This window comes from Diceros bicornis, chromosome 4 (assembly GCF_020826845.1).
Source record: "Diceros bicornis minor isolate mBicDic1 chromosome 4, mDicBic1.mat.cur, whole genome shotgun sequence".
Lineage (NCBI taxonomy): Eukaryota > Metazoa > Chordata > Mammalia > Perissodactyla > Rhinocerotidae > Diceros > Diceros bicornis.
This window is the reverse complement of record NC_080743.1, coordinates 42,730,096-42,754,151: the sequence shown is the minus strand read 5'-3', so window position 1 is coordinate 42,754,151 and position 24,056 is coordinate 42,730,096. Positions and strand designations below refer to the sequence as shown.

Sequence of the window (24,056 nt, the reverse complement as noted above, 5' to 3'; positions counted from 1 at the left end):
GACACAGCAGGTGTCATTAAGGCTTTACTGAAGATCAGGCAGGGTGGAGCAGGGAACACATTGGGGGAGCAGGAACTACACATCAGGCCAATATTGGACCTGAGGGCAGTGCTGGGAGCTCAGGGCTGAGCTCTACAAGCCAGGGATCTGGTCGAGCTCCTCAAGTAGAGCGAACAATGAAGGGAAGGACGGACTGGTTGGCTTTAGTGCAGGAAAAATAACATGGGAGGGGGCAGGGACAGACTTCACTGAAGAGAAGCGGGGAGCTCAAGACTTAAAGGGCCTGGATGAAAAGGGGGTAGGGAGGGAGAAAAGGGGGCCAATAAGGCATTTGGCAGGGAGAACGGAGGGCAAAGAAAGAGATAGAAGCAAGACAGCTGGCTCTAGGTGCATGGAGGACCAGCTGTTCTCCAGGGCCACAAACATCTGGCCCAGTTCTGACTCCCCACTCTCAGCTCCTGGACTTAGAAGGCCCTACTTGTTGCCCCACAAGGCTGTCTTTAGAAACAGAGGCTTTGGGAGGAAGCGGCTGGTCTTCATGTAGACAGAGATCTGCTTCAGACCCTGAGGGTGGGAAAAAGAAAGGTCAGATCTCAGGGTCTGCTGCCCTACTGGGGCTCAGGCAGCACCACTCCAGGCATAATGAATTTGGGACCCTGGTACAGTGCTTCCTTGTGGGGGCAGGTGTTTGGGCATAAGACAGTCGTCCTGGGGTCCCCAGCTCTGGTAAGTTAACTCTTCCAATTTCAAGTAAGGAACGTGATCTCTCAGTAAGAGTTGCTACACAAGGAGACTCTACACTGTGCGAGGTCCTCTATATCCACTAGGGATACAACATAGGTTTAGACCTTCCACACAACTACCCTACAAGATGGGTTCTACTCTCACCATTTATCACAAGGGAAACTGAGGCACACACAGTTCAAGCACCTTCCTCATGCTCACACAGCCAGTAAGTGGGAGGGCTGGAATGCAGCCTGGCTCTCTCTCCTGCTCTGTGCTCTTTCTGCCGCACTCCCCTCCTTTCCTCCCCACAGGAGGCCTGGTCCTTCCTGTCTGCACAAACATTCCCCTTTACAGAGGGAGGTGCCTGGCTCCCCAGGCTTTGCTCACAGAGGGACCCCTAGCAGAACAAAAGGGCTCAGAATGTGCCTGTGCAGCTTACAGAAGAGCCCCGATCTCACCCAATGACTCAGCAAAACCTCAATGAAAGCTGATAGGAGGATGTGGAGCAGCCAAGCCTGGCCAGACTCTAATTATACCTCTTAAAGGAGATTGTCCATTTGCTTGGCTTTTTATCTGGGCCCAATCTCACTGGGCCACAACCTACCTCATCCCCAGTCCTGCTGCAGCCAACTAGGTGGTATGACCTGCAAGTGTGTTTGGGCACCATCTTCCTACATAGAGAGTGCCAGGTAAGTTCTCAAGGATTCAAAGATCCTGGGACTGCCTGTAACAAATGGCCAGGCCCCAACAAGCTGCAGGCTGCAGCCCTAGTTGTCCTCCATCCCTCCCTGCCAGTCAGTCATCCCAGCTCTTGCATAATCCCCAAGGCCCATCAGCCTGGACCAGAACCAGAGCTGATGAGAACTAGCTGACAAAGCAGATTTCCTGAAGGGGAGTGGGAAAGGAAAACAGACTGTAGGCTAAAAACCCTGTTGGACTAATGCCTCAAATTCCCAAATCAAATTCCCAAATGTGTAATAAAGCAGACTTTGTTGCTCTCCAAGAGTGGACTAAGGGTGACCACTGATGAAGTGTCAGCTGGGGTCCAGGCTGTGCTCCTCCAGCAGCCAGCTGGGCCCACACGCACCACACAGCCTGGTGCTTGTAGCTCTCCAACTGCACTGAGCCCCAGGAGGCTGGGCTCCAGGGCTGCCTCACCTTTGCATTCCCCACTGTGCCTGACACAGCACCTCATGCACAGGAGAAGATCAGATCAGTGAATGGGACCTAAAATAAATGTACTGCCCATCGCTGAGACAGAATCTTGGGTAACTGGAAGGAAGAAGGAAAGTGAGACAGGGGAAGGCAGTGCCCCACAACAGAAGAAATCAGGATACAATCCTTCCACAAGGGCACCAACATGTGGACTCAAATCTCAGCACCAACCACAGCGCTGGAATCTCACAACTGCCCTGACAGGGAGCCGATTCCTGGCAAGCTTTCTGGAGATGAAGAGTAAATACTGTCTGTGTCTTTGGTACTTAATAGCAACTGTACCATGTCTCAACTCTACTAAAGCCAGTTACATACAGACTCCTGAACATTCTCCTTCATCCACATTGTCCTGAGCTGTGTCACCCAGGCTGGAAAAGGACCTGAGCCTTCTCTTTTGGGCAGAGGAAAGGGAGAGCCACTGACTGCTGCCCATGGAAGCCAGACACTAACAGGGGGCCCAGCACAGGCTGTCCTGCCTCTGTGACCTTGAGCGAATTACTTATCCTTTCAGCCTCAGAATCCTGATCTGCAAAATGGAGGTGATAATTCTTCTACTCAGTAGACATGTGGTAAGATTAAATTTGACACAATGTATGTAAGATCCTGAGCACAGAGCCTGATATCACAATCCTCAATGAATGCTAGTTTTCTTCATTTTAGCTACAGGACGAGGAAAGCATCACGGAGAAGAGGAAAGACAGAAGACATATAAATAGAAGGAGGATCAGAGGAACTACCTCAAAGCGGGCCATGAAGTCCTTCAGGTTTGGGAATGCATCCAGGCACCTGGGCTCAAACATATGCAAATAATCAAGGATGTCATAGGCCAGGAAATCCACATAGGTGAGCTGCAGAAAGGTCAAGCATGAATGGGTTGAAACCTGAAACCTGAAACCTGAAAACAATGACAAACCTACATCCCCCAAAGCCCTCCTCTTACCTTGTCCCCTGCAAACCAAGGCCTCTTCCCCAAAAACTGTGAGAAGAGCTTCACCTTTCCTGGGAGTGCCTCCAAGTACTCAGGCTTCAGTTTCTCCTGAGGCACAAAAAAGCTGTCACCACCCTCAGACACAGACTCCCTGGGCAGGGGGGCAGACATCCCCAGGTGTGCATGACCCCCAGCTGCCACAGGTGAGCAGCGATGTCCCCCAACTGCAGCTGGGTGGGTGCCCAGGCTATTATTTAATCCAACCTGTGTTCATTAGACTCCTACTGGGGACCACCTCCCATCTCTGAGAGGCAATGGGAAGGCAGAGAGCAATAGCACACTGTCCCTGCATCTGTCACCACTCATCTCCAAGCACACTCACTGGGTCAGACCCAGGAGTACTGTTTCATGCAACTGAGGGTTATGAGGTTACTCCGGTGGCAGTATAGGGACCAGCTTGGAAGATCAGCAGCTCCAAGGAGTTCAAAAGGCAAATAGGACCACTGTAGACAGGACTCAAGCATTGAGACTACTTATTAAACCTTGTGCAAACCCAGCCCCCTAGGACGGGACTCACAAAGTCAGGGTTGTAGCAGACTCTGGCCAGGTCCATGCGGGTGTCCATAACCTCATTCTCCAAAATGTCCATGCGAATCTTCTCCTCTTCTGTCTCCCCATCTATGGCCACACAACAGAGACTCACCCTCAACATCCCACCCCAGCCAAGCCCAGGGCATGGCCACCTGTCCCCTGCACCACACTCCCAGCCTACTCACATAGGTTGTGCTTGCGAGCAATGTAGCGAAGGATGGCGTTGCTCTGGGTGATCTTGTGAGCCCCATCAATTAAGTAGGGCAGCTGGAAGGACAACAGGGGCAGGTCGCTTGGGCTACCAGGCTCCCCTGCACTCCCTCCCTCGAGTAAGGGCAGAGATGAAACCTGGCACTCCCAGTGAAGAGAACCAGGAAGCTGAGAGGCTGAGCAGAAGGCACTGGGTCTTGACCCCTCGGAGCTGGGACAGGAGATGGAGAAAAGAACCTCTCACTTGCCCCAACAGCACCCCCACCCCCTGCACCTACATTGGGGAAGTCCAGGCCCAGCTTGAATTTTTCTTTCAGCCACTGGCTTCTGTCATAGTCAGGAGCTGTGGTGGAGAAGATGAGTGAAACAAACCTTCCAGAGTCCAACCCTCCTTCCCACATCGGGGAAACCTTCCAAGGAGACAGTGGCAAGACCTCTGACCATGGGAATCTAGAATCTGAACCACTAAGTCTCATATTCCAGGTTGGGGGAAGAACGCTAATGAGGCTCTGGAACCTACATGAGTAAGGCTCACACAGGGTTTAGGCAACCCTAAGGGGAACCCATCCCAATTACTGAGACAGGGGGTCAAGCAACCCCCTCCCACATCCTGCGTCCATTGGAGAACTGCACCCTCGAAGTGGGTAGGGAAGGGGCCCGCCCTGCTCCAGCTGCTGGAGGGCGGCAGAGGTGAGCAACAACAGGTGGCGGGGCCATGGGGTGCCTGGAACCAAGTCAGCATGAGCTGGGCAGAAGTCGGGACACCACGAGGATGCCATTACCGTTCCCCATCGTGTACTTCTTTTCCTCATAGTTTGACTCTGTGTACTCCAGGAGCAGGCGGATGGCGTGAGCCAGCTGGGACAGAAGGCCGGGGCAGAGGTCAGAGATGGAAGGGCCTGACTGCTCCCTGTCTCTCTGGGTAACATTCCACGCACCCCGCAGCCGCCCGCACACACGCCCACCTTAGAGGACAGGCGGCGAAATGGGGCTGGGCTCCAGCAAGCCCCGAAGAGGAACCTTTTGCCAGAACCGGTCCCCAGCTGCGCAGCGTTTCCCTGCCCGCCCGCCTCCATCCCAGCCGCCCGCGCGGACCCCTCGCTCACCCCGCGGATGTCCCAGTAACCCAACGTCATGGCCATGGTGCTGGTGTTGGTGCTCTGAGTGGAGGGGCCTCAGCAGAGCTGGGCTGGAATATATCCTCTGATCGGGGGTGGGGCGAGGCCTGGCCAGAGGCGCGCACAGCCCTCCAGGCCCCGCCCCCGCCGCGCCCCCGAGACGCCGCAACGCCCGCGGCGACCACACCCCCAGGGCAGGCGGAGGTAGGGTCCGTTTCAGCCCGAGTTGGGAGAACTTCGGGCCCTAGGTTTGGTCCTCGAGTCGCGGAAGGCCGCCTGGCTCAGGCTCATCCGGTTCCTGGGCTCCCTCGCTACCATCCAGACTTCTGCTAAGTCCTAGGGATGTGGCAGTGAGCTTGGTAGACGGGGCTGAACCATTAAAAGCACAAAGCCCTCCTCTTCCCCGCCACACCCCCCAGACATCTGTCAGCTTTGCCCCTGGGCTGCCCAGTTCCCGCGGGCTCTGGGGGGCTCAGATGCCAGGTTAAGGACAAACAGCGGTGCCTGTGAAATGGAGGGTTTAAATCAGCACCCGTCACAGGAAGAGCAGGACTAGAAGAGTCTGAAACCTCCTCCTAGTCCTTATAATCCGTGACCGCCGCCTGTCCGCCACAACAAACTCTGAGTGGCGTGGGAAGGACCACCCAGGAGAAGGGACAGAGAAAAGGAACTGTGGTCTCAGTGTTTCCCTTTCAAGGACTTTGGAGGACCAGCCCTTCAGTCATGGGGCAAAGAATGATAAGGATCAAATGTGTACTATTCAATTAGCTATGGCCTAAACTGTGACTCTAAATCCAGAACCAGTCCCAGCGAAGAGGAAGGTATGGAGGTGCAGCCCCAGAGATGTCCTGGCAGCCAGCTGGACGTCCCGCACATTGACAGGGATGGTGACTTGGACTGTAGTTGTCACAGAGTGTGAGTGAGGGGGGAAAAGCTGTCCTCTGAGGGGTCAGATGCCTGTTCTGCTGCACACGGCGGCCAGATGAGTGCAGCCAGCCAGGAGGTGGAGGACTCCTCAGAGGAGTGGGCCCTGCCAACCTTTGGCTGTCCAGGGCCACAGAGTCACCAATTCAATTCCTCAAACTGGCTCCTGACCCATGTGCGGTTGGGTATGAGAGAGTGGCTCAGGTGGCCTTTGAAGTCCTCTGTCATCTGTGACCTGTGGTACAACCTTTATGAGAACAAGGTCTTAACTGCCAACTTTCTTCTTCAAAGGCAGAAGACTATTTCAAAACTAGAATAGGACATAGTTTGGCCTGTGGTTCATTTTCCTTTGTTTAAAGGATATTGCAAGGTTTAGTGGATATGTGAAAACAGAGGAGATGGAACTTTAAAACAAAATGGGTTAAAAATTAAAAGGCAAGGTTGGTGTACTACAGAAAATAAGTTTTAAAATTAAGTAACACTTTGTTAGGGTAGAAAAGTATGAATCCAGGATTCAATAGAGATTTCCAACCACCAAGATAAAGTGTGGAGTGGGGGTTGTGGAGGACACAGAGACTTTGCCTAATTGCTATCAAATCATAGAAGTCAGACGTCTGTGCATCTCTGCTAACTGGGGAGCTGGGGGGGATGTCACCAGAGGCCGGCAGAGCTCAGTGCCTGTTGCAGAGGCTCCCCACCCATTCAGAGCTTGCCAGTCCTCCAGGCTCCAGGTCTGAGTCCAGGTTCAGGATGCAGCCTCTAGGGTCAAGGTGAATTCCAGGTAGTTTGGCCCACAGGGAGGTGACGGCAGCTGTGCACACAGGCGAATGCTGGCCCTCTTAATTGTTATATTTTTCATAATACTTTAAGGAGTTGTCATTCTGAGTTTACACATAATGAGGTTGGTACAGAAAATTTACCAGATTCCCCTGAGAAAATAATTTTTTTAAAAAAGCTGACATTAAACCAATTAATAACTATTAAAATACATAGAACAGATATTGTTACATTAGCATTCATCCATCTGGTCATTCCTTTATTGAAGAAACATTCAGATTCTGTCATATCGTAGGCACCGTGAATAAGATAATCCTGGCTATTAAAGACTGGCAGCCAAGTGAGTAGAGAAAAGAGAGATGTTTTTTAAAATACGGGACACATTTCCGTGTGTTTAAACACAGAGGCAGTGAGAGGGAGAGAGGTTGAATGCAGGGGAAAGAGGCAATGCCTCGTAGGACAAACACACTGAGGGACAGGAGATGGGCCCAGAGCACAGAGGGCCCTTCAGAAGAAGAGGACAATTCTGCTAAAGGAGGAGGAGGGCTGGCCCAGCAGCTTCTCAAACGCAGGGTCCACAGGGCCCAGAGGGTCCACATTGTACCAGTGGGTGTGATGGGTCTGTGAAAGGCAATAGAGAGCAGTGGCATTAGGGAAACTAGAGAGTGGTCTGAGAGGAGTGATTGCAGCCAGCTGTGACCTCCCAGAAATTCAGTCTCAGTGTTGCCAAATCTGGATTTCCATGTGCTCTGTCTTGATTTTAAAATGTCGGCAAGTTCTAATATTTTGAAACAATACTGTGTAGGATATTAAAATATATTGTTATAAATTTGCCCTAAGGGCCTCGGGTCTGACTTCCGGGCTGCATTCTATAATTCCTTCCAGTTCTACTGCTAATATTCTAAACTCTCAAGGTAAATTAACAGAAACTCTATATAAAACAGCCTCAAAATATGAAACTACATATTATAAAAAATACCAACAGTAGAATTAAAAAGTCCCACTTCATGACAATTTTTTAAAGTCTTTTAAATATTGTCTGTGTAAACTTACTGAAATCCAGGTTACAAAGAATATTTTTTTACTCTGAAAATAAGAAAATAAAAATAACCATTTATAAGATGCTGCCAAATTAGAATTTAGAAAAAAATTTTTCTACGTGCTTATCTTACTTGAATAAGGAAAGACAAACTAGGGCTTCAAGAATTTAGAAAAGGAACAAAGTTGAAGGTGAAAAATATAGGAAACAAGAAACCATACTAAGAAGAAAAATATTGAAGGTTAACCCATATGCTTCTAAAACCATTAGCTAATTCTCTGAAAACATTAGCTAAATCAATAGAACATTGGTCTAACAACAGAAACAAAAAGGCAGTTACAGATTAATAAAATCCAGTTTCTAAAAACGGGGAAACATTTTTCTCAGCTAATGGTTAATTCATGTTACAACCAAGTGGAACAAACACAAATATATCAAACTATGTTAAAAGAAAGAAAGATTCTGAATGAAGTAGTTATAGCATAATAAAGAAAAATAATAATACAAAAGGACACTTGGTCCTTGAGAATTTTCTGGATCACTTTTCAAACTTTCGAAAAAGGAATGCCTCACATAAATTGTCACAAACTATAGACAAGTATGGCATGAACGACCTAACCTGGAAAGGACAACAGAGGTGAGGATGATTATAAATCACTATCACTTATGAACCTAAGTGCAAACATCAATAACTACAGCTTAGAGAACACAGTATGGTGTTTCTGGGGCCGGCCCAGTGGCACAGCAGTTAAATTCGCGCACTCCGCTTTGGCAGCCCGGGGTTCACTGGCCCAGATCCCAGGAGCGCACCGACGCACGGCTTGTCAAGCCATGCTGTGGTGACGTCCCATATAAAGCAGAGGAAGATGGGCATGGGTGTTAGCCCAGGGCCAATCTTCCTCAGCAAAAAAGAAGAGGATTGGCATCGGATGTTATCTCAGGGCTGATGTTCCTCACACATACACAAAAAAAGTATAGTATTTGTGTTATTAATGCCTTTGTGCTTGCTTACACAGGGCATAGTGAGAAAAAGAAGAGGGAGGGAGGGAAAGAAATTGGAGAGAGGGAGGGAGGAGAAAACAAGTGTGGAAAAAGTTAACCTCTGGGATGTAGAGAAGTTCTTTTACTATTTTTGCTAATTTTTTAAAAATCTCATATTTCAAAATTTAAAAAATAATACATTTACCATATGATCCAAGACATATACACATGTTATTAATTGAAATAAATATTTCATCAAGGAAGACTTATCTTAACTACATGTGGTGCATTCCGATTTTTTAAAATTCTATTCTTTTTTTTCATGTTAGTCTCTGTGCACTACATCAGTTGTCTCCAACTGGGGGCAATTTTGGCCCCAAGGGCACGTTTGACAATGTCTGTAGACATGTCTGATTGCCACGGCTGAGAGGTGCTACTGGAATCTTTTGGACTAGAGGTTGGGGATGCTGCTAAACACCGTGCTATGCACAGCACAGACCCCCACCACAAAGAATTCTGTGGCCCAAAGTGTCAGTAGTGTCGAGGTCAAGGAACTCTAGTGAGTGTCCATGGGTCAAAAGCTGCAAGTGGAAAACACTGCCCTGGCAAGACTAGCTAGCAGAACGGAGACCAGAGCACTCACTCCCCTGGCAACAGGCTGGCAGAGAGGTCTGTCTGCAGGGAGGACCTGGAAACAATCTTGCCTTGGGGGCTGTTGCTGCAGGCACCAGGCTGCAGATCAGGGACAAGACAATGAGAGCTGGGCAGAGATGGTGGGTGGATGGGCTGGGCAGCCTGATCCTCCAGGGCACAGGGCATGGAGTGGTGTAACCCTGGCTGTCAGACAACAGGGCCCCTCGGAGCTCTCCGCACATTTTCCAGGGCCAGGCAACACTGAGGCCTGGGCCAGGAGAGTAATTCTTCAGGAGGTTCTGAGGCATGGCTAGACAGGATGAACGGAATTTATTTTTAAAATGTATCCAGGGGCTGGCTCCGTGGCCAAGTGGTTAAAGTCCCGCACGCTCCGCTTCAGTGGCCCCAGTTCGCTGGCTCTGATCCCTGGTGTGGACCTGCTCCACTCCTCAGCCATGCTGTGGAGGCATCCCACCTACAAAAAGTAGAGGAAGATTGGCGCAGATGTTAGCTCAGGGCTGGTGTTTTTCAAGTTAAAAAAAAAAAAAAAAAAGAGGAAGATGGGCAACCGATGTTAGTGCAGGGCGAATCTTCCTCACCAAAAAAAAATAAAATAAAAAGATATCCACCAAGGGGTGGGTTGGGGTCATCCTTAGTGTCAGTCTTCCATCTCAGCACATCAGAGCCCTGCATGGGTGCCCACGTAGGCTGGGGGGAGCTAGGTCAGGCGGTCGCCTGGGCATTGTATGTCTGGAAAACACCAGAGCGCTGTGGAGAACACAGGACTGCCAGGCCTCCCCACAGCAGGGAGCAAGGGTCCAGAGCTAAAGCGAGTCCAGTGGTCTTCCAGCGCCTGGGCGACTGCGGTCGCCCTGGGAACAGAGATGGAGCAACCCCATTAGGCTAAAGATGAAAGACTGGGGTGGCTGGCCATGCTTCTGGGGGCCCTGCTGGGAACTGCATGGGCTCAGAGGAGCCAGGGGAAAAACGGTATCCACATGACTGAGACGGGTATACAGAAAGTTCCTACAAGACACTGCCAACTCACAATGTCTAGACTGAGACCCTCGCTGTTTTTTACACCCCCACAGGGGTGACCGAAAGTTGAATATGTAAGTACCGAGAGACTGCCACAGACATGGACGTCAGGGATGAAGTCGCCATAGAAACAGCTCATTTCCCACTCTACCTACCGTTCAAGGCCTCCCAGAGACTCTCACGCACGTCAAATTGGCAAAACATGCAGACAGACAGAGGATTTGACCTTTAAAGGCCAAAATAGTAGCAATGAGAAGACAGCCTGGTGGCATAGTGCTTAAGTTCACACACTCTGCCTCCGCGGCTGCAGGTTAGGATGCCGGGAATGGACCTATGCTGATGGACTGCTGATCAAGCCATGCTGTGGCAGGCATCCCACACATAAAGTAGAGGAAGATGGGCATGGATGTTAGCCCAGGGCCAATCTTCCTCAACAAAAAGAAGAGGATTGGCAACAGATTTTAGCTGAGGGCTAATCTTCCTCACACACACACACACACACACACAAAAATAGTAGCAATGATCAAGATGATTGCCATCAGGAAAGATTATATCTTCACTCCAAACCTCCTTATAGTTGTATTGTAAGGCATCGCAGCCAGTCCAGTCTAATACAGAAAGAACCCCCACAAAAGATGGGTATGCTTTAGCTTTTTATGTTATGTTTGGATTTATAAACTTATTCATTGATTATTGTGATGAACTTGTGTATTCATTCACTATATGATAAGAAGCCTAGAAGAGAACTACAACTAATTACATTGTGCCTATAGAGGTTTGCACTGCCACCACCTCATCCTTTAACTGTGAACCAAGAATTGAATAAGTCAGGGGTGGAGAATCGTTAAACACAGTTTAACACAGAGACATTCATACACAGTGATTCATCAGGTGGAAACATACACAGCCAATAAACAATTAGCAAAAGGTAAAGGTGGAAAACTTCAAGGTATGCTTATGAACCGATGAAACTAGCCTAAGATGAAATTGTGGAGCCCCAAGTGCCTAACATACTGGAGAAAGAGGTCCACATGCCTTGCTGGTGGCACCATAAATTAAATGACTCTCTGCAGAGCAATAAAATCATCTATTATAAAAGCATAAAACTGTTCTTACCCTTTGCCTTCTGGGGTTTCCTTGGGGATCTATCTGAATAAAGTAATAAAATCAGAGGAAAACCTTAGCTTAAAGACGATCACAGTGTTGTAAATAAAGGTAAAATATTAGAAAACCCCACATGCCCCACAGTGTGAGACTGACTAGGCAAATGACTATCTACAGGAAGGAACGCTACAAAGCCATTAAATATTTAGAAGTATATCCGAGTGTGGACTACCAATATGCAAAGATTTTTAAGTGAAGTGTTAAGAGAAAAAAAAGAGGAGACCTAAGAATGTATGTACACACAATCTCACTTACCCAAAGAAGTAGGCATAAATTAAAATAAAAAGAATATTTGAAGTGACACCACTCAGATTAGAATATAATTTGCTTAATAACTCTTCACTGAGCACCCACTATGGTCCAGGTGCTCTTCTGGGAGTTGTGTTCACCTGTAACACTGGTGAACAAGAAGAGACAAATTCCTGCCCTCATGGTGTTTACGTCCTAAGGGGAGAGACAGATGATAAAGAAAAACACACAAATACTTTAACATGCAAGACAACATATAGGTAAAAGTCACACGCACAAGTATAAGTCACACACAGTGAGTGCATACATCTCCAGTGAACAATTCGATGGGATTTTCCATACGTCTACTCTAATGGAATCCCTACCCAGACCAGGAGAGAACAGTTCCTGCACCTCACAAGGCCCCTTCAATGAGCAACCCCACACACAAGACCACCATTCCGCTCACCTCTGTCACCTTGGGTTCCTTTTGCTTGTTGACTTTCATGTAAATGGAGTGATAGAGTATGTACTTTTTCAGTCTGCGACCTTTTGGTCAACATCGTGTCTGTGCGAATCATCCGTGTTGCTGTGTGTGGCAGTGGCACATTCATTTTCATTGTGGTATATTCATTGTAGTATGTATTCCATCATATGAATAATGGAGTTATATTAATAAACCACAGTTTATCTGTCCATTCAACCACTGATACACATTTGGATTGTTGCCAATTATTGGCTATTTCAAATAATGCTGCATTGACCATTATTGTGCAATTTCTGGAAGATATAAGCACTCCTTCCTGTTGGTTTGTAACGTGGAGTGGAATTCCAGGGCCGTAGGCTAGATGTAAGTTTAGTTCTAGTACATATTACTGGTATTTCAAAGTGGTTGTCCCACCAGCAATGAGTGACAGTGCGTTAATCCACAAATTCAAGAACAATTGTCCTTTTAATTTTAGCCTGTGTGGGTACGTAATGGGACCTAACTGTATTTATAACCTCCCCAATATCTAATGATGTTGAGGACCTTGTCGTATGCTTATTGGCCACTTGGATACTCTCTTAGGTAATGACTGTTCAAGGCTTGGCCCTTTTTCATTGGGTTGTATTTTTGGATAAGAGTCCTGTATTGATTTCAGTATTTTCTCCCACCTGAGCTTTGACTGAATACCAGATCCACAAAACCAGCAACTATTTATGGCGGCGTGGTTTGGGAACTCTGTAGTGTGATTTAAAATTACTTCCAGGGCCAGCCCCGTGGCTTAGTGGTTAAGTGCACGCGCTCCGCTGCTGGCGGCCCGAGTTCGGTTCCTGGGCGCGCACCGCTTCTCCAGCCATACTGAGGCCACGTCCCACATACAGCAACTAGAAGGATGTGCAGCTATGACATACAACTACCTACTGGGGCTTTGGGGGGAAATAAATAAATAAATAAATAAAATTACTTCTAGAAGATGCAATGCAGATGGAGGAATGGTGACTGGTGAATGAGGTAGAGGAAACCAATGCTTAGAATGCTCCTGGAAGGGTGTGAAGTGGGAAAACATCAGCTCTTAGATCCCCAAGTAAACTTTTGACATGGATACCTCAGAATGGAGAGAAGAACCTAAACGCTTCTTAAGTTTTAAAAAAAGGCCAACTATAAAAGGATCAAGTAAGACTGGCATTACCCTTCTCATCAGCAATGCTGAATTCTAGAAGCTGTCAGTAATTCCTTCAGAGGTCTCAGGGTCTTCATCTTAAAATTCTGTACCCACCAAAGTACTAGTTCAGTGTACACTAGGTGAGACATTTTCAGACATGCAGGGACTAACGGGACATGCATTTATCTCGGTACCTGGGAAAATGAAGGAGTAAACCAAGAAACAAGGTCCCAACGACAGCTGTGCAGCAAGCCTGGAGAGGGTGCCTTGAAGGCATCTGAGAAAAGAGTAGAGATAGGATCCTAGAGACCTTACACATGTGATAAAGCCAGACAATGTAGAAGGGAAAAGGAATGCTGGTTCTCTCCAGTGGGGATTCCCACAACCTCCGGGCCCTACTCACTAAGACACACAGCTCTGCAGAGCCATGAGCCCTCAATAATGGAGGATGAATGAAGGACAGATCCAGGCCTCCCTTCCACAGAGAGCCCAGTGAGGCTTTCTGCCCTAAGGGTGTCAGAAATGGGAACAAGAAGTCTCAGAACACCTACACCCACACAGGATCCCCGTGCGCCCAGCCACTGCCAGCACCACAGTCAGACCCTTGAAGCCGCAGGGCCAGTGGGAGAGTTCAGGCGGCCAGGAGAGAATAAGGCAAGACACAGCAGGTGTGATTAAGGCTTTACTGGGCATCAGGCAGGGCTGGGCAGGGACCACATGGGCAGATCAAGGCCTGCACACCAGCCAATACTGGTCTTCAGGACAGTGCTGGGAGCTCAGGGCTGAGCTGTACAGGCCACAGGTCTGCTTGGGGACCTCAAAGCAGAGCAACCACTGAAGAGAAGGACAGTCTGATTGATTTTGGTGTAGGACAGATAACGTTAGGGGGACTTTGCTAAAGAAAAGTAGGCCGCTGAAGCTTTAAAGGGCCTGGATGAGTGGGGATGGGGGAAGGAAAGGGGCTAAATAAGGACTGAGTGAGGGAAGAAGGGAAAGAAAAGAAAGAGAAAAGCACAAGACAGCGATCCTGGAGGTGCAGGGAGATCCACCTGTTCTCCAGGCCCCTGCTCAGCAATCACAGCACTGGCTCCTAGCTCCATCTCCAGGCCATACAGGGCTCTACTTGTTGCCCCACAGGGCAATCTTTGTGTATATAGGACTGGGGAGGAAGCAGCTGGTCTTCACGTAGGCAGAGATCTTCTTCAGGCCCTGAGGGTGGGAAAAAGAAGGCCAGATCTCAGGGTTTGCTGGCTCACTGGGGCTCAGGCAGCGCCACTCCATGCAGAACAAATTTAGGACCCTGGTATAGCATGTCCTCATGGGGTCAAGTGTTGGGGCAGAAGACAGTCTTAATGGGGTCCCCACTCAGCTAAGTGAACTCTTCCAATTACCTGGAACTAATGTGTTTTATTTTTTTTTATATTCCATCCTTTTTTTTTTTTTTTCTTTTCCTTCTTTTTCTTTTTTTTTTTTGTGAGGAAGATCAGCGCTGAGCTAACATCCATGCCGATCCTCCTCTTTTTGCTGAGGAAGACCGGCCCTGAGCTAACATCTATTGCCAATCCTCCTCCTCCTTTTTTTCCCTTTTTCTCCCCAAAGCCCCAGTAGATAGCTGTATGTCATAGTTGCACATCCTTCTAGTTGCTGTATGTGGGACACCGCCTCAGCATGGCCAGAGAAGCGATGCGTCGGTGCGTGCCCGGGATCTGACCCTGGGCCGCCAGCAGGGGAGCGCGCGCACTTAACTGCTAAGCCACAGGATTGGCCCCTAATGTGTTTTCTCAATAAGACTTACCACAGATGGAGACTCTACACTGTGAGAGGTCCTCTATATCCACTAGAGATATGACATAGATATAGAATCTCCACACAACAACCCTACAAGGTAGGTCCTACTCTCATTTATGACAAGGGAAACTGAGGCACACACAGGTTAAGCACCTTCCTCATGCTCACATAGCCAGAACTGGAAGGGCTGGAATGCAGCCTGGCTCTCTCTCCTGCTCTGTGCTCTTTCTGCTGCACTCCCCCCTCTCCTCCCCACAGGAGGCCTTGTCCTCCCTCTCTGCACAAATATTCCCCTTCTGCAGAGGGAGGCACCTGGCTTCCCAGACTTTGCTGACAGAGAGACTCCTAGTAGAACAAAGGGGCTCAGAATGTACTTGTGCAGCTTGTAGAAGAGGCCACATCTCACCCACATCTCACTCAGCAAAACCTCAGTGAAAGCTGACGGGAAGATGTGGAGCAGCAAAGCCAAGCCGGACTCCAATTATTCATCTTAAAAGAGAATGTCCCCTGCTTGCCCTGTTATCGGGGCCCAATCTCACTGGGCCACAACCCGCCTCATCCCCAGTCCTGCAGCAGCCAACTAAGTGGTATGACACGAAGGTGTGTTTGTGCAACATCTTCCCATATAGAGAGCGTCCGGTAAGTTCTAAATGATTCAAAGAATCTGGGATTGCCTGTAACAAATGGCCAGGCCCCAACAAGGTGCAGGCTGCAGCCCCAGCTGTCTTCATCCCTCCCTGCCAGTCAGTCATCCCAGCTCTTGCATAATCCCCAAGGCCCATCAGCCTGGACCAGAACCAGAGCTGATGACAACTAGCTGACAAAGCAGATTTCGTGATGTGGAGTGGGAAAGGAAAACAGACTGTAGGTTGAAAAACCTGTTGCACTAATGCCTCAAATTGCCAAATCTGTGATGGAGCAGACTTTGTTGCTCTCCACGAGCGGACTCTGGGTGACCACTGATGAGCTGTGAGTGGGGTCCAGGCTGTGCTCCTCCCGCAGCCAGCTGGGCCCACACCCACCACACAGCCTGGTTCCTGTAGCTCTCCAACTGCACTGAGCCCCAGGAGGCTGGGCTCCAGGGCTGCCTCACCTTTGCATCCCCACTGTGCCTGACACAGCACCTCATGCACAGGAGAAGATCAGATCAGTGAAGGGGACCTAAAATAAACGTGGACCACGTCGCTGAGATAGACTCTTGGGGAATTGGAAGGAAGACAGAAAGGAAGACAGGCGGATGGATAATCCCCCACAACAGAAGACGACTTTGGTACTTAGTATCAATCCCTCTGTCTCAAATCTACTAATGCCAGCTACGTATGAACTCCTGAACACTCTCCTTGATCCCCACAGCCCAGAGCTGTGAAACTCAGGCTGGAGAGGGAGAAGGAACTGAGTTTTTCCTCTCCAAACAGGAAAGCGAGAGCCACTGATGACTGCAGCACCAGACACCGCCGAGGAGCCCAGCACAGCCTGTCCTGGCTCTGGGACTCTGAGCAAATTATTTATCCTTTCTACCTCATTTCCCTATCTGTAATAAAGAGGCGATAACTCTACCGTGTAGGAATGTTGTATAGATTATACTTCACCAAATATATGTAACAGGTGAGCACAGATCCTGGAGTACAGCAAGTCCCCAAAAAATGCTAGTTTTTCTTCATTTTAGCTCCAGACAAGGAAAACATCAAGAAGAAGAGGAAAAAACAGAAGAGATATAAACAGATGGAGGATCAGGGGAATGACCTCTAAGGGGGTGATGAAGTCCTTCAGGTTTGGGAACCCATCCAGGCACTTGGGCTCGAATATGCGGTGCAGGTCAAGGATGTCATAAGCGAGGAAATCCACATAGGTGAGCTGCAGAAAGGCCAAGGATGAATGGGGACCAATCTCTGAAACTGGGAGGAAGGACAACTCCCCATCCCAAAGCGTTCCTCCTTACCTTGTCCCCAGCAAACCAAGGCCTCTTCCCCAGAAACTGTGAGAAGAGCTTCATTGTTTCAGGAAGGACCTCCAAGTACTCAGGCTTCAGTTTCTCCTGAGGCACAAAACAGCTGTCACCACCCTTAGACACAGACTCCCTGGGCAAGGGGCCAGGCCTCCCCAGGGCTGCACATGATCCCCAGCTGCCACGAGTGAGCAGCCATGTGCCCCAACTGCAGCTGGGTGGGTGCCCAGGCTGTGATTTAATCCAAGCTGTGTTCATTAGACTCGTACTGGAGACCAGCTCCCATCCGTGAGAGGCAATGGGAAGGCAGAGAGCAATAGCACACTGTCCCAGCAGCTGTCACCACTCATCTCCAAACAGCCTCCATTGGTCAGATCCAGGAGTTTTGTGGGAACCTGGCAGAGTTCTGGACTCCCATCGGGCAGAATCAAATAAGCAAAGAACTAAAATCACTCAAGGAAGGAAGTCACAGGGTCTAGCTAGTTGGTGACAGAATAATAGATACTTGAGTAGATTCCGGACAAATGAGGAGAATTTGAAAGGCTGAAAGGAAGGAAGGAGAGGTACAAAGGCCCTGCGGCTGACCCTGAGCTGTACTGGGCAAATGTACTGATGACTGAGGGTGTCAAGGAGACAGTGCGGGGCTAACAAGCAAACACACTGTATAGGAACTAATTTCCACCCTGGGGAGTCCGGACTCTAGTCTAAGATTGGTAGGAACTGAGAGTTTTCATTTCATGCAGTTTGGGGTTACGAGAGTCACTCTCAGTGCAGAGAACCTCCTATGCTGCTTCCAGCACAGGTACCAGCTTAGAAGATCATCAGCTCCAAGGAATTCAAATGGCAAATAGGACCAGTGTAGATGGGACACAAGAATCCAGTCTCCTTGTCAAAATCCTGTCGGGCCCCGTCCACTGGGATGGGACTCACAAAGTCAGGGCTGTGGCAGACTCTGGCCAGTTGATTGGAGGTGTCCATAACCTGATTCTCCAATGTGTCCACACGAATCTTCTCCTCTTCTGCCTCCCCACCTATAGCCACACAACAGAGACTCACCACCAACATCTCACCCCAGCCAAGCCCGGGGCATGGCAACCTGTCCCCTGCACCCCACTCCCGGCCCACTCACATAGGTTGTGCTTACGAGCAATGTAGCGAAGGATGGTGTTGCTCTGGGTGATCTTGTGAGCCCCATCAATTAAGTAGGGCAGCTGGAAGGACAACACAAGCAGGTCGCTTGGGCCACCAAGCTCCACTGCACACCCTCCCTTGAGGAAGGGCAAAGATGACCCCAGCACTCCCAGTGAAGAGAACCAGGGAGCTAAGAGGCTGAGCAGAAGGCACCTGATCCTGACACCTGGAATCTGGGACAGGAAATGGAGAAGAGAACATCTCACTTGCCCCAACAGCACCCCCAACCCCTGCACCTTCATTGGGGAAGTCCAGGCCCAGGTTGAATTTTTCATTCAGCCACTCGCTTCTGTCATAGTCGGGAGCTGTGGTGGAGATGATGAGTGAAACAAACCTCCCCGGAGTCCAATCCTCCTTCTCGTGTGGGGGAACCTTCCAAGGAGTCAGTGGAAAGACCTCTGACCGGGGGCATGTGGATTCTGAACCACTAAGTCTCACATTCCAGGACTTGGGGGAGGACGTTAATGGGACTCTGGAACCTACATGAGTAAGGCTCACACAGGGTTTAGGCAACCCTAAGGGGAACCCATCCCAATTACTGAGACAGCAGGTCCAGCAATCCCCTCCCACGTCCTGCCTTAGCAGGAGAGCTGCACCCTCAGAGGGGGTAGGGAAGGGGCAGGCCCTGCTCCAGCTGCTGGAGGGCGGCAGAGGTGAGCAACAGGTGGCCAGGCCATGGGGTGCCTGGAACCAAGTCAGCATAAGTTGGGCAGAAGTCAGGACACCACAAGGACGCCATTACCGTCCCCCATCGTGTACTTCTTTTCCTTATAGTTTAAGTCTGTGTACTCCAAGAGCAGGCGGATAGCGTGGCAACTCCACTCTCTTTTCTCCCTCCTGCTATTTGGTTCTCAGTTATGACGGTGCTCTAGTGGTCATTTCAGGCAATGAGGTGACAGAAAAGATGGAAACCACATGCAGAGCATGATGAAGCATTAAGTTAAGAAGCTAAGTCATTAAGGCTACTATGAAGCCAGCATTACCGGTGCTTAACTCTCTTCTTCCAGATCTTCTTTTAGATTAGAAATGAACTTCTGTCCTATTTAAGCCACTGTTACTATTCAGTTATATACAGCAGAACTTAGTCCTAATTCATGCACTCGCTCTGTCAGCCTCCCTTGTGGCTGAGGCCCAGGCCTGTGACCCAGGCTCTGTTAATTGCACACCATGGTTCAGGACTTCCGATCTGAAGAAGCAGGCCCTGAGAATTTATTTTCTGGCAAGGGTAGTCGAGGAGGGATCAGGATTCTGGAGGCAGCAGTGGTGAGACACTCACATCTGGTGCCATATGTCAGGGTAGGAGCTCCAGTGTCTGTGCCCAGCAAGGGCTGTGGTGCTTTCTCTAGAACAATCCCACAGGTGATTGGATAGGCACGCTTCCTGGTCACCCAGCTTCCAAGGCCAACACCCTGGCCCTCCCAGGGATTCATGTGCTACCTGATACCTCTATAAATCACTTCCTCTCTCAGCAGCAAGGAACCCTAGATGATAGGCCACTCCCCGTGGGTCTCTCTGAAGATAAAGACTTTGTCTTTAGTACCGTAGCCTCTCTCCTACCTGCTTTAACCACTGGCTGAAACCTAAGGTTTCTCCTAGACTGGGATTTAACCTTTATCCCCACTTTTCTGGGTGTGGGAGTGACTATAGTTGGCCACCAAAAATCCATTTTGCTGTCCCAATATGGGTCTACCCTTGTGACGAGGCACCGACACACAACTGAACCCTTCAAATGGAATGTGAATGACTGTGATGCAGGCAACTTCTGCCTCACTTGCATAAAGGGAAGTGGCTTCCTTCGGTTTTCTCTCTCTATTTTCCTTCCCATACTCCTGATAGAGCTTCAACTAAGGAGAGAAGGAGGCACCTAGGGAATGGCAGAGCCACAGGATGGAAGGAGCCTGAGTCCCTGAATAACTTCATGGAGCAGGGCTGCCTCAACAGCCTGGACCATTCCCCATGGAACATGAAAGAATAAACTGCCATTCTCTCTAAGCTACTGTCTTGGGGTCTCTTTCAGCTTTATCTTCCTCTGCTAACACAATGATAACAGAGGAATACTAGGCGGGGGACTTGAAATTGACAACAGGTGATCACAGATCAATGCAGGCCGTGTCCTCAGATGTGTGTTGTTTTCTCATTCTCGAAGGGGAAGATACACACTGAACAGTGTATGAGTTTTGTCACGAGGTGCCACAGAATCCCAAGTCTTGGGACCTCCGCTAGATCCGAGGCACAATAAAAGCATCTGTTTTCGTTGCCTCGGTTTGAAGTAGATACTCTCTGCTACTTCTACCCCAGGCTTTAAATGTATATTTTTGTTTTTTATAATTTTGACCACTTGTTTAGAAAACTGTTTTCAATTGCAACTGTCTTCCTTGATTTCTTCTTCCCTCTTTTTAAAGGATTGAGTTATTTTATTGTTTTCTTTGATACTTAATCACCTTTTACATTTCAAATCTAGTATTTTAGCTTTAATATAGCTATGCCCTTTAATTTGAGCTTCTAGACTACGAGTCAGGACACTACAGCCACCTGTTATTGCAAATAAAGTTCTGTGGGCATACAGTCCCACCCATTCATTTATGCATTTTCTAGGGCTGCTTTCCCACTCCAGTGAGAGAGGGGAGAAACTGAGAGACCATATGACCCCCGAAGCCAAAAACATTTACTCACGGGCCCTCTACAGAAAACATTTGCCAACTCCTGTTCTAGATCTATATATATTTTACTTTGATTTAATATTTTTTTCCCTCTACTTGTCTTGTCACGGTGTCACTCCTAATTTCTATTACTTCCTTCCTTTTCTCCCTTCTATCCCTTCTGTCTTTAAGTTAAAGTTTAATAATATTTTGGCTAAACTAACTTTGATTGTATCAATATCATAAACTTTTAGCTTTGCTGAACTTTGATCTTACCAGTTTTATCTTTTTAAATTAATTATTCATTTCTTAACGACCTTTAACATTATTGCTATTGCTCCCTTTCTATTTAATAACTGCAAGACAGTGACCCTCTGTACAGACGCCCAACAGGACTCTTCTCCAGATCTCTGTTATGAGCTAAGTCTCAAGGCTGTGCCTTCATAAGACCCAACTCCACTATCCGGCCACTGTTTGAGGAACCTGCTCATCAGATGATTATCCAATGAGTCTTGCTCTTTTGCAGGTGTCCCAACATAAAATGCCCACACCAATCTACAGGTCTGGGAGAATGAGCAAAAGCTAGCCAATTTGTGTAGCTTTGGCCCAGCACACTAAGCCTGCCCAGCTCAGGTCAAGTTACTCAAAGGGCAGCTATAGCCTCTAAATGCTTAAGTCAGAATTAATGGCTCATTCTTCCATATCTATAGATTTAAAACCTTCTAAACTTTAGTCTATATCTCCAGTGGCTGAAATTAACAATACCCAGCGCTCTAAATCCCAATCATGGCTGTAGAGTTTGCCCGGGGTCTTATCTAGAGATAATTTCTTCAAATGTCCAACTTTTATTGAACATCTGCTGTGTGCCAGGCAGTGTGATATATAGTAGAGATAAAAAGTCGAATAAGACATAGATTCTCTCCTCAATGAAATTATGATCAAGTTAGAGAGGAAAACAAATAAAACAACAATGATAATACAGTGGGATATGTTTCACTAAGATATGTTGTAAGAGCACAGAGGAAGGGTATTTAAAGTAGGGAAAGTTTCCAAGAGCGGGTGACAGAAGGTAGTCAGATCCCACACCATGGGTTGACTGCTCAATTCCCTTCCCCACCACACAAGAACCATGACACACAGAGTTAACAGGAGGCAAGCCATGAACACTGAATTAAGGTGGCACCCAGGCACAGAGGCCCCCTTCTGTGAGACCCCATGCTGAGGCACAGACAAGAAGTAGAGACTGAAATGAGCAAGAAACCTTATAATCCCACCTGTATCCCCTGTGACACACACATACTCATGCATCCCCATCCACCCAGCCCCTGCAATGGACAACAGAAGGAAAAATGGACACCCCACACCCCCAACACAGTCAGTTCCGAGTCCACGTGGTCAGAAGGAAGAAGACAAGATACAGGAGGTGTCATGAAGGCTTTACTGGGGATCAGGCACAGCAGGGCAGAGACCACACTGGGGGAGCAGGAACTACACATCAGGCCAATACTGGTCTTGAGGGCAGTGCTGGGAGCTCACGGCTAGGCTCTACAGGCCAGGGATCTGGTCAGGCTCCTCGAAGCAGAGGTAACCACTGAAGAGAAGCACGGACTGGTGAGCTTTAGTGCAGGAAGAAAAACAAATTGGGGAGGGTGCGTCACTGAAGCAAAATGGGGAGCTAAAGCTTTAAAGGGCTTGTGGGACAAGGTGGAAGGGAGAGACAAAAGGGGGCGAATAAGGCACTTGGCAGTGGTAGGGAAAAGAAAGAAAAAGAATCAACATGGCTGGATCTAGGTACACGAAAGTCTAGCTGTTCTCCAGGGCTGCAGACATCTGGCCCAGCTCTGATTCTTCGCTCCCATCTCCTGGACTTATAAGGCCCTACTTGTTGCCCCACAAGGCCATCTTTAGAAACATAGGCCTTGGGAGAAAGCGGCTGGTCTTCATGTAGGCAGAGATCTTCTTCAGGCCCTGAAGGTGGGAAAAGAAAGGTCAGATCTCAGGGTCTGCTGCCCCACTGGGGCTCAGGCAGGACCACTCTACACACAATGAATTTGGGACCCTGGTACAGCCCTTACTTGTGGGATCAAGTGTTGGGGCAGAAGACAGTCTTTCTGAGGTCCCCACCTCTGGTAAGTTAACTCTTCCAATTTCCTGGAAGTAATGTCTTATCTTAATGAGTTACAACAGATGGAGACTCTACACTGTGCAAGGTGCTGTATATCCACTAGAGATACAACATAGGTTTAGAACCGCCACACAACTACTCTACACGATAGGTTGTACTCTCACCATTTATGACAAGGGAAACTGAGGCACACACAAATTAAGCACCTTCCTCATGCTCACAGAGCCAGTAAGTGGGAGGGCTGGAAGGCAGCCTGGCTCTCTCTCCTGCTCTGTGCTCTTTCTGCTGCACTCTGCTCCTCTCCTCCCCACAGGAGGCCTTGTCCTCCCTGTCTGCACAGGGAGACAAAAGCTTTTGAAGACAGAGGCTCCAGGCTTCCCAGGGTTGGCCCATAGAGGGACCACTAGCAGAACAAAGAGGCTCAGAATGTGCCTGTGCAGCTTACAGAAGAGGCAACTTCTCACCCAATGACTCAGAAAAACCTCAGAGAAAGCTGATAGGAGGACGTGGAGCAGCAAAGCCAGGCCAGACTCTAAGTATTCCTCTTAAAGGAGAAAGTTTCTTTGCTTGGCGTGTTATTGGCACCCAATCTCATTGGGCCCCAACCTACCTCATCCACAGTCCGGCTGCAGCCAACTAGGTGGTATGACATGCAGGAAGGTTTGGGCACCATCTCCTCACATACAGAGTGTCCAGTAAGTTCTAAGGGATTCAAATATCCTGGAACTGACTCTACTGAACGGGCCAGGCCCCAACAAGCTGCAGGCTGCAGCCCCAGTTGTCCCCCATCCATCCTTGTCAATCAGTCATCCCAGCTCTTGCATAATCCCCAAGGCAGCTCTGGACCAGAACCAGAGCTGATGAGAACTAGCTGACAAAGCAGATTTCCTGAAGGGGAGTGGGAAAGGAAAACAGACTGTAGGCTAAAACCCTGTTGACTAATGCCTCAAATTCCCAAATCTGTAATCAAGCAGACTTCGTTGCTCTCCACGAGTGGACTCTGGGCGACCACTGATGAGCAGTGAGGTTGGGTCCCAGCTGTGCTCCTCCAGCAGCCAGCTGGGCCCACACGCACCACACAGCCTGGTTGCTGTAGCTCCCCAACTGCACTGAGCCCCAGGAGGCTGGGCTCCAGGGCTGCCTCACCTTT

General features: G+C 48.8%; 2 protein-coding genes across 8 annotated transcripts in view; both read right to left on the bottom strand.

Annotated features, from left to right (window-relative positions):
- Positions 1-24,056, bottom strand: part of LOC131404257 (glutathione S-transferase Mu 1-like) — a 45,228-nt gene that overhangs the window by 18,157 nt on the left and 3,015 nt on the right. For 3 of the 7 annotated variants that reach the window (XM_058538718.1, XM_058538720.1, XM_058538721.1), the window contains one exon: positions 22,201-22,749. In XM_058538718.1, coding sequence (XP_058394701.1) covers positions 22,660-22,749 — 90 coding nt within the window. In that variant the 3' untranslated portion in view covers positions 22,201-22,659. Of the gene's footprint in view, positions 1-9,453; positions 9,618-13,887; positions 14,428-16,749; positions 16,861-16,945; positions 17,042-17,881; positions 17,983-18,080; positions 18,163-18,370; positions 18,448-18,884; positions 18,924-22,200; positions 22,750-24,056 lie in introns of those variants that run through there. The other 4 variants (XM_058538722.1, XR_009219763.1, XR_009219762.1 and 1 more) reach the window with 4 other exon arrangements.
- On the bottom strand, positions 12-4,881 carry LOC131404262 (glutathione S-transferase Mu 4-like). Its single transcript, XM_058538734.1, has 8 exons — positions 4,777-4,881; positions 4,453-4,528; positions 3,949-4,013; positions 3,646-3,727; positions 3,447-3,547; positions 2,882-2,977; positions 2,679-2,789; positions 12-564 (listed from the first exon to the last, which is right to left on the bottom strand). The coding sequence occupies exons 1-8, from the start codon at positions 4,810-4,812 to the stop codon at positions 475-477; spliced, it is 657 nt and encodes a 218-aa protein (XP_058394717.1). The 5' UTR covers positions 4,813-4,881; the 3' UTR covers positions 12-474.